Raw genomic sequence first — 12,916 nt, forward strand, 5'->3', positions numbered from 1 at the left:
AAATCAACGACAAAAAACTATCCAAATCAATGGAAAAGCAATTAGAAAATCCAACTCAAAATCAAGACAAACCCACTGGAAAACCCAACTCAAAATTAATGAAAACTCACTGGAAAACCCAACCCAAAAACAGTCCAAATCCACCGGAAAACCCAGCCCAAACCATACTTAATGGAAAACTCACGTTAAATGCCCAACGGAGTCGGATCTGCTGCTACTGCTGCTGCTCGATCTGCTGCCGTCGGGTCTTCCATTGCTACCGCCAAATCTTCCATTGCTGTCGTCGGTTGGGCGTGGGAGGTGAAGGGTTGGTGGTGGAGGAGAGAGGGAGGGGCGAAGGAGAGAGGGAGGGTGAAAGCAAAAGGAATCGGCTGATGCATGAGGTGGCGACATGAGAGTGAGTGAGGGAAAGAGAGAAACGGGTGAGAGAGTTGAAAAAGGAAAATAGATTATAAGGGAAAGAGAGAATGGGTGAGGGAAAGAGAGAAACAATTATTAATAAATAAAAAATAAATAAATAATATTATTTAATTAGAATAGATTTGTAAAATAGATTAACTGATGTGAGTGTTTTGGAAATGCGGTAGTGTAAAATAGAAAAAATAAGTTTTTAGTGTAAAATAGATGAAATTTTTTAGACAAACTAATGTGGTTGCTCAGGTCCACAACCTATACAAGTGGCAAGTCGTCATTGATTTTTGTATTGACCAATTACTAATACTATTTTATTATTTATATATTTAGATTGTTTGAAGGAAAGTTCTAAATGGTTAATAAACTCTGACTTAGTATGTAGTGATTGTAATTAGCACCACACCTACAACATCATAATTCATAAAAAAATATTTAATTTTTTTTAAAATTTTTTGTTCAAAACTTGATACATCATTTTTTGTTTTGTTTTTAGAGCAACATCACTTTTATGTAATTTATTATTAACATTAATTTTATCAACTCGCCATGTAATCCAAGAGTCTTAGATCATATGATAACATCAAGCATGTGCCCCGCGTCGGAAGTTAGTTGGTAAAAGAACATAGAAGTAGAAAGCCTCAACTGCCTTCAAGCTCTATCGATACTTGCTCTTCCTTCTCTGCTTAGGCCATGTGATGATCTTTCTTTCTCACATCACAATAGGTTAAATCAACAATTATATAAAGGGATAAGTTAACAAATGTCCGAAGGATATTAGTTTAGTAAATACTTTTAGAAACATTTTATGAAAAAAAAAAAAAAAGTAACTAATTTTTTTTTTCATAAAAGTGATCTAATTTATTTATTTTTTTAAATTTTCCATTATCAATTGATCAAACTCTTATGTAAAATGTCTTCATTTTATGTAAAGTGTCTTCATTTCTCACAATACGTTAAGAATTTTTTATTATTTATGTAAATGATGATAACTATTCTCTTCTTTCATAAGTATTTCGGGTTTATTTGGATACCGTTTATTACTGAAAATTGAAAATACTATAGCAAAATAATTTTTAAATGTGTGAATAATATTGTGGGACTCAGTTTTAATGAAAATTTTGCTAAAAAAAATACTTGTAGGTCACATAAACAGTACACATGACCCACTAATTTTGATGCAAACGCAGCTGAAAGTGAGTTTCAGCTCTATCCAAACTCACACTTCAACATCTCATAATAAGTAGATAATTTTAAGGTTTATATGGTGTGAATGTGATGGTTTCAACTTTATTTTTCTTTAACCACGCTTGTCCGATCTACTTGGAAGTAGGTGAAGATTAGATATGCTGAATGTTTAGGAGTGAGGAATAATTATTATTAATAAATTCAAATTATAACCATTTTACTTAGAATGTTGTGTTTATCTAAGAAAGGTTCCCCGTTTTATTTGTCAAAGAAAGATACGGCCAATACGAGTAGTAGATTGGGTGGGATTCATTGCGTTACTGGATTTGTATGTCACGTTACTTTTTATGAAAAAAAAAAAAGTAACTATTTTTTTTTTTCATAAAAGTGATTTAATTTTTTTTTTTTTTTTTAAATTGTCCATTATCAATTGATCAAACTCTTATGTAAAATGTCTTCATTTTATGTAAAGTGTCTTCATTTCTCACAATACATTAAGAATTTTTTATTATTTATGTAAATGATGATAACTATTCTCTTCTTTCATAAGTATTTCGGGTTTATTTGGATTACCGTTTATTACTGAAAATTGAAAATACTATAACAAAATAATTTTTAAATATGTGAATAGTATTGTGGAACTCAGTTTTAATGAAAATTTTGCTAAAAAAAATACTTGTAGGTCCCATAAACAGTACACATGACCCACTAATTTTGATGCAAACACAGCTGAAAGTGAGTTTCAGCTCTATCCAAACTCACACTTCACCATCTCATAATAAGTAGATAATTTTAAGGTTTATATGGTGTGAATGTGATGGTTTCAACTTTATTTTTCTTTAACCACGCTTGTCCGATCTACTTGGAAGTAGGTGAAGATTAGATATGCTGAATGTTTAGGAGTGAGGAATAATTATTATTAATAAATTCAAATTATAACTGTGCGGGTCGCAAATGAGGCCAATGGGCTCAACCCCACTTGGGCTCACAACTTATTTGTTTGTTGGGCTGAATTTCCTACTATGGATAGTTCTACAACTAAGGACTCAATGAGATCACTTTTTTCCTTCTCGGCAACACAATCTTTCCTCCAACTCCTCTTGGAGTCTCTATTTTTCTTCTCTATTACCCCTGTTTTCTTTCCTCCCCTTTTGTGACCAACCTCATTTTCTTATCCTTCCCTCTTATTTATAGTGCTCAGCTCAGGCGTAGGTTATCAATGCCCTCATGTTTGTGCAACAGAGGGTCCAGTAGGATTTTCTCTAAGTGGGAGGTCAGGTATGGGTGGCTTTGGGACTTGGTTCCCACCTTCGTCGGCAGCTCGGCAAGGTTAGTGCGTGCTTAGTGCTACGGAGGGTCCAATTAGGGGGATGGTAAGTGGGAGTCTCGGCCTGGGTGGCTTTGGGACTTGGTGCCCACTTCAGGTTAGAGCTAGGTAGTGGTGCTTGGAGGGCCTTCTTTGAGTCGAACAAAGTTGATGTGCCGTTTAATGATACCTCCGAACATGCTCGGCAAAAAATATGCCGATCATAACTTAGCAGTGAAGCCCGGCACCCCCGAGCTGTGCTAGCGAGGGTTGGGCCGTAGGGTGAATGAGGATTGGGCCCAAAGACCGCGTGTTTTGGTGCGGAGACTTGGGGCTGAGTAGGCCCAACAGTTCGGGCGCCGCACAATAACCATTTTACTTAGAATGTTGTGTTTATCTAAGAAAGGTTCCCCGTTTTATTTGTCAAAGAAAGATACGGCCAATACGAGTAGTAGATTGGGTGGGATTCATTGCGTTACTGGATTTGTATGTCACGTTACTGACAAACCAAATATTTATATGACTCTTAATTGTGGAGTTAAAAAGCTATAGGAGTATTCTATTTCTATTTTAGGAAGACCTATCTTGTTTAATTTAATCTTATTTTGAGAAATGTCTTGGGGTTGGGTAGAATACATGATATATGCCTTTATGTACTTACCAAAAACAGAAAAATAAAATAAAAATAAAGAATATATATACTTTGTCTTACAAAGGAGTAACTTTCTCCTATAGAATTTTTTTTTTTTACGTATTATTGAAGTACAAAATAATGGAGTATTCTCATCTCATATTCATAGTGAGATGATCTACTAAAAATGTGAGAGGAGGGAGCATTATTTCGTTATACTCCAAGAGTATTTAAGTACTTTTCTTTGCCAAGATCTTTGCAGTTAAATTGGTATCTCCTCATATACAAAATGCTTAGAGATTCAGAGAAAAATAAATCGAGCTGCAGAATTAGCAGTAAAACCCATTTACCACAAATTATGCTTAAAAGTAAAACACATTATAGGAGTTAGGCAGAGGTTGGTGGAACTTTTGCATCTATCGACATCCTTCGCATTGAAAGAGGAAAAAAGAGAAATAAAACAGGCCTGGGTGTGTCCATTTAAACAATCACATCTCTCATAGTGATAGTTAAAAATTAACAAAGATGATAAGAGTGATGCGCGGTTTGATGCAAGTCCGTGAACTTTCTAATCATCAATTATATTGCCTAGCTTGATACCACTATATAGTTTTGCATTATTGCCATGTGCACGAGTTCATGCAATAATTGTCCTATAAAAAGAATCATGTTAGACATATAAATTTCACAACATATTAAATGATAATTTTTTTAAAGTACTAAAATGAGTGATTGTTATTGAATTAATACCACTTTTATGTAGATCTATTCCTAAATCACTTTATAATCCACCAATTATATATAACACATGCATCACACTAATAATTGTGAAATATTTTGTACCAATAGATTTATTAATTTGATAAGGTAAAAAAGAAATCACAAAGCTTTAAAAAAATAGTTATCCATAACCAAAAAATAAAATAGATATGCTAGTAGATGTGCTCTTTTTTTTTTTTTTTTTTTTTTTTTTTTTTCAGATAGAGTACTATATATGTAAGTAAGTGACAATATAAGAATGAGAAGTTACAAAATTGCGTGGGTTATAATAGTGCATATAATCGAGCCCAAAAAAAAAAAAAAAGTTAAACAAAAAATAAAGCATTGAAACGATTCCAGACAAGTAATAAGATTGTGCGAAAATGGAATATTGAACTTGTTTGAATTGCCTAACGTGATTATATTCGATTTTTAGATCAACAAGGATTACCATTTTGTGCCTGCAATGAATTTCAAGATCCAAAAATCAATAAATTTTCTTGAATTATTATGATTTCCTTCAAAACACAACAAGGAAATTGATACAGTAATCCTAAACATGCTCTTAAAATTGAATAATGAATAATCATACTTGATATCTACAAATAAATAGCAAATATTGCTACTATTAAGACTGTAAAAATGCGATTATTAAAGAATTTGAGACTCTCTATTTTCTATATTGCAGTTGATGAAGCACATGATATTATATTATATATAATTCTACAAAATAACAATTGGCAATGTTATGTTATATAGATAAATGACGCGTGTGATTGAGCACTAGTGGATTAGTAGATTTAAGCAAGATTTAACAAACTTAAAATCATGTTTAAGAATTAATAGATTGCAGAAACAATGAGGAGTTAAATAGCAGGAAACATTTATTTTGAGATAATCCATATAGTTATTGTATTCATTATTTTGCTCAGCTTCAATTAACATTAATTGTAGTTGCAAAAATATCATCCAATTTGCATTTTTTTGGAGCATCGTGTAAACATCATTATGCTTTTATTTCAAAATGTACTGTTAAAATTGTAGAGGCACTACAAAATAAGGAAATTTCAACTAATTATAGCTTGAACAAGAATGAATTAGAAGAGAGAGAGATACAAGTTGGACTTCTTTCCACTATGGTGCACTTGTAGCATTAGTCACATATTTGTTTTGTTATTAATGTGATTAAAACCATTGTAAAAATGTTAATTTTACAATCCATTTAGAGAATAGAAGCATATATCTTAATTAATTCATTAAGCTAGACTCCTAGAGTATAAACCGGAGTATTCTATAATTACCCAGTTCTAGACACTAAATTCATGTTTAATTTACATTTACATTTACATTGAATGAAACATGTGTTTAGAATAAGTAATGAGTTGTAAGAGGATTACAACAAAAAGATCAAAATATTGTGAATGCTATGAAGATGGCTAAAGTTTCAAAACAATCTAGAGATGACATGTGTAACTTATACTTGAAAAATCAAGGACACAAAAAGTGGGATCGCCTTTTCTTTTCTAATAGTATGGATGACATCAAACTTCTTAAAGACTTATTTGCTAGACGTTAAGTCTGGGACAAGTTCTATCAATCCGAGCTCTCTTCCTTGAGTGAGAGCCGGAAGGTTCACTTGAGCAAAGAGGCTTCATCCATAGCCTTGAAAGTCATATATCATGGTACCGAAGCATCTCACTTTCTTTCTAGACCTAAATTTACGACAGGTTATACAATATTCAAGACCAAATCAAAGATAATGGGACATTACACATCACTACCGGTTCCTTGTAAGTGTAATAGCTATAATTCAAACTTAGGCTTTAACAGCAAGAGGAACGAACAGTCTCAAAGATGGAACAGCTATTAAGCCTGATATTTCTTAAAATGTGTTATTCATTCACAATATTTTAACACCTTTTACAACAAATCATAGATGTAAGTTGTTATTGGTTTAATTTGAATCTACAACTTAAATTAATTTTTGCTCACTCATACAACCAATAATAATTGTCACATAAAATCTGTTATTGTGAAAATATCATAGACTAGCATTTCTTTTGGTTAAAAAAAAAAACTCCACAAATCTAAATTAAATACGAACACGGCTCATGTTTCTATATACATTAATTGTCATCTAATGCAATCTTCTTTACTTATTTAGGGCTTTGTTCAGTTAAGGTGTGTTGCTTGAATTTACAAGCGCAACAAAATTCAAATGAATTACTTCATTAACGAATAGCATAAATTCCTTTTCGTTTTGACATATTATAAGCGACATACTTAATAAGTGATCTATGAATTTCATGAAGGCCATTCTGGCCAAACCTTTTTTTTTTTTTTTTTGTNAGTCAAAGAAGGTCTGCACCGGTTATAAAGATTAGCCAACCAAGGGCTTGAATCTCCTTAAAGAGAGCGAGTGCCGCGCCTCAGTCCAAATAGTGTTGTGTAATTTCTCTCTTTAAATTAATAATATTCAGCGTACTATTCAGTTTCTCTTAGTGTTGTTTCCATTATTATTGTGTGTGCACCAACAATTAGTTACCATACTGGATTTTTGATAAAATGATCATGCCAAAGCCACACGCGTTCATGCATGAGATATCAAATGGAATGGAAGGCTCTAGCATGAAACAACAAACATGCATTTCTGTTTATGGAGGTAGGTGAGGCTCATCATTAAACACATTCTTATTGCTTCTCAAAGAATCAAGATTAGAGATTATCAAGGAGGTGGCAATTTGTGTTTGCATGTTGGGTTTGTGTCGTGTTAATTCATGAGTATCTAATTATATGGGTCAACATTAACCTTACATGTTTATTAAACAGGTCAATATTCTTCAACTCCAACACGACCCATTCCATAAATAGGTCAGTCGTATTGACTTATTTATAAGATTTTATCAAAATGAGAAAACATACATTTAAATATTTTTAATATAAAATTCAGAACTAACATGTAACTACATCATAAATAATCATTCAAAATTAAAACAAATTTCAAATCACAAATAATCAATCACAATATTCAAAGAAAATAAACCATATCAACTAAAAAGTTTATATATAGAGTTTGAAGAGTATATTGGTAAAATGTTATTTAATTAAACATGTCAGACGGGTCAAACAGGTTCCATGAGTTGAACATTAACTCATCCGGTTTATTAAATAGGTCAGTTGTATCAACCAAAATATGATACGAACCCATTATCTTTAACCTATTACTTGTTAATTTCGTGTTGTATCGTGTCGAGTTCACGAGTTGTGCCCAATTTTTCCACTCCCAGACATAGCAATTAAAAGAATAGACATTATAAACAATATAAAATTCTAGGAAATTGTTTTAGAAGTCCATGTCTCCATGACATTAAACTTCAGCCTAATCATGATCAGATATGCACAGAATGTTTTATATACATAAAAGTTATGAGGATTCCTATGTTTCAAAAATCCCATCCAAAATACCTACATCTTCAATTCTGAAAATTTATTCATATACTCAACCAAATCATTCCTATGTAACTTCCAAGTTGTTCAGAAAAGGAGAAGTAACATTTTCCAGATTGCCTGAGAGCCTAAAAAATGCTTCTCATTACCCATCTTTTGCGGTAATCATTATAACAAATAACGTCAATGGGTGTTTTACTCAAATTTCCTCTTATAAAATTTCTTAAACAAATATAACAGGGCTATATATAGTAGAGTTATCATTAGCTAGCAAATATATAACTGCAAATGTGAGATTGGTGACAGATCTTAAATTCAATTCCAATGTAGGGCCAAATTGCAAAACAAAACAAGGCCCACAATATCCAAAATGCTTCCTTTCTCCAGCATATTCAACAATATAAAAATTTTCCATAAGGCATTTTGAAGTGCAATCCGTAGTAGTTAGTAGCCCCCAAAACCCTCCCAACCTAATTAAGATGGAAAACTCAGGTGGTATATATGTTTGGAGTGGAGGAAAGAAGAGGGGAAGATGATTAGAATGTACTAAAATTTAGTCCTTTTCCATTCTCTTCCTCTATTCTCCCTCGTCTCCCTCCATCCAAACATCATCCAAACATAAAAGGATCGATGATTTAATTTCCGTTCTCTGTCTGGAAAGCTGTGACCAAATACAGTAGGTTTAAGCTTTTTATAACTTTGTTAAATTAATCTTGCCCACGACCATTATTTGTGAAGTCAAATTCAAAACATGCCTAATGATACCTTAGATAAAATATATGATGAACAACCTTCTCAAAATAAAAAGAAAAATATATATATGAATACTTCTGTTGGTAGGTAAAATTGAATTCCACTTCAAAATAAGCAATCAGAAGAACAAGCAATGACAGATCTAAAACTGAAATGCCTCCACTGGAAGCATTTCTACAGAGAGAGACAGAGAGAGAAAATCACATCATGCAAACTTTAGATATAAAAGGATGTACTAATTAAATTTAATTTCTTCTAGCAATATATTGACTAACATAGATATAATTTTACTGAATAATATGCTTTTTCTTCAACAACAGAGTCCATGCCGAGTAGCCTTGTAACTTGAATAAGAATGAAGAATTCTCACCCAGAAACTCCACCAAATTATAAAATCTTCCTTACCTGGTACAAGCAACAATACCTTTAGACTTTAGTTCGCTTCCTTCCTCACAAAGAAAAACACAAGCAACATAGACTACGATAATTGGCTCCTCAATCACTTGGTCGCGGTCCAGCTATCCCTTATATGATCCTGACCTCAACCACTTTTGCAAGTCTTATTACACTCCATCTTCTACATTAATCTCAAACCCGAATTGTAGTCCCACAACACTAACCAAAGCAAGGGTAGTTTCAACTTTCAACTCAATCTTGTAAAACCCTTGAAACCATAATCAAACAAAAAGATCAATCTGAATTACCAGGACACTAATATAGGACCAAAAACACCTCGAGAATTAACTTGCATGCAAGCCAGTGCCTACAACAACCTGACCTTAGCCCCCAAAATATTAGAATCCGCTATAGATCTCCAACATACTACTAAGTGCATAAACCTTATAGAGAAATTGAATAAATAATATTCTCTGGTTTCCCAAAACAGACATGCAAACCTTAAAAATCAAACAAGAAAGGGTCATCAACATACTGATCAGGATCCCCATAGTCCCAAAGGCTTGGTGTATACTCTTCCTCATTTGTCAAAGGCCACATAGGTGGAGATCCAGGTCCGATTGCCCCAATCGGATCCGGACCCACCGGTGCAACTCCAGGTTGCGTAGTATTCAAAGTCAAGTTCGAATCCACTGACGCCACAAGCCTGTTATATTCATTGTACAAAAAACCCTCATGTTGTTGTTGATCATTAGGGTTTGGGTACAAGGTTGTTGTTGTTGTAGTAGTCGTAGATGTAACAGTCCCATCACAAGGCTGATATTGATTAAATTGTTGCACTATTTGCTGTTGCTGAGGACTTTGTACTATATTGTTAGCACAAAGTAAAGGACTAGGGTAAAGCCCAAATGGCACAGTATTCATTGAAGGAGCAGAAGAGAGTGTAAATCCAAACCCAGAAGGGCGAGGAAGTAAAGGGCGAAGAGTTTGAGTGGAAGAAGAAGAAGAAGAAGAAGAGCCACTACGAGCGGAAGAAGAAGAAGATTGAGAGGAAGAGTTTGAGGGTCGGAGATTGAGCTGAGCTCTAGAACCGTAGAGAATGATGGCGGCGCGGTCATAAGCACGAGCTGCGTCTTCGGCAGTTGCAAAAGTGCCGAGCCACTTGCGTGTACGCTTACGCGGCTCTCGGATCTCAGCGACCCATTTGCCCCAACTCCTTTGTCTAACTCCACGGTACCTGAACTTGTTGTTGTCTGGGCCTCCTTTGCCTTTGCACTTCCTGTTGTTACTGCTCGTGCTGTTGGTGCAGTTACTGGTGGTGGTGGTGTTTGGAATGTTTGTGTTTGTTGATTCAGTGGGTTCGGTGTGTTGTTGGGAAGGGTTTTCTTCCATAGGTGAGAGATGGGGATGCTAGCTATAAAAGGTTAAAACTGTGGGAAAAGATAAAAACCGCCTCGTTCAGTGTTCTTGATTAGTCCAAATAGAGGGGTCTGGGGTTTGTTTTGAATGTCATCTCTGTAAATGGTGGATGAGGGCGGTGCTGGTCTCTTGTGTGTATTGATATTTTGAGAAAGAGAGAGAGAGAATGAGAAGATTGCTGCGCAGTGAAGAAACAAAAGGACTCGTGCCTATGGGGTTTGGGAATTTGGAATCATTTTTATATATTTATTTGTTTACTTCTCTTCTTTTGTATTCAGTCTTGTTTTGAAAGTATCTTTTTGGAAAATGACCTAATGAAAACTTTTTAATTACTTGAAGAAGCAAATGCCCTAGCTTACATATTTAGGGACGGTTAGGTAGTATATTTTAAACAACTATTATCAGTATTTAGACAACATTATATATATTTTCACACATTTTTTTACTCACATTTATTTTCAAAGAATATAAACAAGAACAATATTACCAAATGGACCATTAGTTACTAGTGTTGGGGACGATGATAAGCCATTCTTGTTGCATTATTGTCTATAAAACTTTGACCAACATGTTGTTGAACGAATTTAATCACTTCACTGTATAATTTTTAAGAGTTTATACAGGAACATGTTGTTAGTTTATTATCATTAAAAAAAAAAAAAATCATGAACTGAGATTTTGTTATGTTTTAATCTGACACATTAATCTATTGAACAGAGAATCTCAATCTTGTTCTTACCACAAAGAGACAAATTTCAAAAATTATTTTGAAATGATTCAAATAATTTTAAAAAAAAAGTTATTCAAAAAAGTTATTAAGCTTTCGTTTGTAACACGGTAATAAACCACACTTTAAAAAAAAAAATAGTTTCTTTAAATTCATCTTCTTTAGATACAATTCTTCGAAAACAATCATTTTTAAAAAATAAAAAATAAAAGAAATATTTAAGTTGCATCAAACATATAATGAAAACTAACCCTATCCTTATGTGATATTACATTACCACCATAACTTTTCATTTAAACTGTATTTAAATGAATCAACAATTAGATTATATTATCCACAAGTTCTTGCAAAATATCAATATAATTAGTTTAAAATTACACACAAACTATGAGTTTGCAAGTCAAGTATAATAAAATTCGTTTAGCATGAAATTTGACATTGATATTAAGAGCAATAAAAATTCAGAATCCAATGTTTAGATTTTAAAAATTTTAATCCAATAAAAAGTTAAGATCTAGTATAACATATATAACAAATAATTTCACCAAGTTTAACTCGATCCTAACCCATATTTTAATATATATGAGAGAGAGAGAGAGAGAGAGAGAGAGAGAGAGAGAGAGAGAGAGAGAGAGAGAGAGAGAGAGAGAGAGAGAGTCCAATACTATTAGGACTCGGGTGTTAAATTTAGTAAAATGGGATAGACCTGAGATTGGGTGGATGAAATTGAATACTAATGGGTCGTCTTTGGGGAACCCAGGAAGTGCAGGTGGAGGTGGTGTTATTCGTGACTGATCTGGGAGATGGGTGGTTGGATTTGCTAGGAAGATTGGCATAGCAACTAGCTTATTGGCTAACTTTGGGCTATTCATGATGGATTGATGCTATGTATTGATTGTAATTTGGCTATGGTTGAAGTGGAGTTGGATGCTAAGGCAATAGTGGACATGTTAGCTAACCCCCTATACTCAAACAATGCTATTTCCCCTTTGATAAAGGACTGCAGGTACCTAGTTTCCAAATTCCTCATGTTAGAATCAAACACTGTTATCGTGAGGCCAATAGGTGTGCGGACAAACTTGCCAGAATGGGTGCCAACCAGAATCAAAAACTTATTTTTTTTATGAAGATCCGCCTGGAGAATTAGGTGAGATTATGGAGGCTGACCTTAATGGGGCGACTATCGTACCTAAGTTTTTTCCTATATATATATATGTGTGTGTGTGTGTGTATGTGTGTATTATATTTAATTGTCTATTAGAAAATACGTCTTGTTATGATTTTTTTTTTTTTTTTTAAGTTCTAAAATTTTCTATTATTAATTTCATGTCAAAAAATAAAGAAAAAAATTAGGTGAAATTATCACAAATGAACAAGAAACTCAATAACAAAAAAAGGTTAGAAGACAATGAAATAAGACAATCAAACTATAACAATTTTAAAGTGATGTTAGCAAAAGTTTAATAAAAAAATTTAATTGATTATTTTGCATATCAAAAAGGCGAGAAAAATGGATTTAAAATTTAAAAAATGAATGCAATTGATAGTGCTATTCCTCCTACATCTCTCTGTGAGCATTTCCCACAAATCCACAAATACGCAGAGTTGTAATGTTGAGTTTTAATATTACTTCAGCAGAATCGGCACCAAAACCAATAAGGATCTTGGATAAACAAACACTCACAGTCTCTCACAGCTTTCCCTTCTTGATAAGTGACCAAAAAGTCAGATCTCGATCCTTACTTAGCAAAGGAAAAAAAAAAAGAAGAAGCTGCCAGGCTCTGTAGGCAGAATCTTCACCAAGATTAATTAAAATACAATAAAACAAATATGACATCTTCTATTTTTATTAAATTACAAGTTGCATCTTGTTAATTTA

General features: G+C 33.3%; 1 protein-coding gene across 1 annotated transcript; it reads right to left on the reverse strand.

The window, feature by feature from the left end:
• Positions 1 to 8,559: 8,559 nt before the first annotated feature.
• LOC112015561 (ethylene-responsive transcription factor ABI4) lies at positions 8,560 to 10,379 on the reverse strand. Its single transcript, XM_024047973.2, has one exon. It carries the CDS (start codon positions 10,281 to 10,283, stop codon positions 9,393 to 9,395), a length of 891 nt encoding a protein of 296 aa, XP_023903741.2. The 5' UTR covers positions 10,284 to 10,379; the 3' UTR covers positions 8,560 to 9,392.
• Positions 10,380 to 12,916: the final 2,537 nt, after the last annotated feature.

This window comes from Quercus suber, unplaced genomic scaffold (genome assembly GCF_002906115.3).
Source record: "Quercus suber isolate HL8 unplaced genomic scaffold, Cork oak 2.0 scaffold_569, whole genome shotgun sequence".
Taxonomy (NCBI): Eukaryota; Viridiplantae; Streptophyta; class Magnoliopsida; order Fagales; family Fagaceae; genus Quercus; species Quercus suber.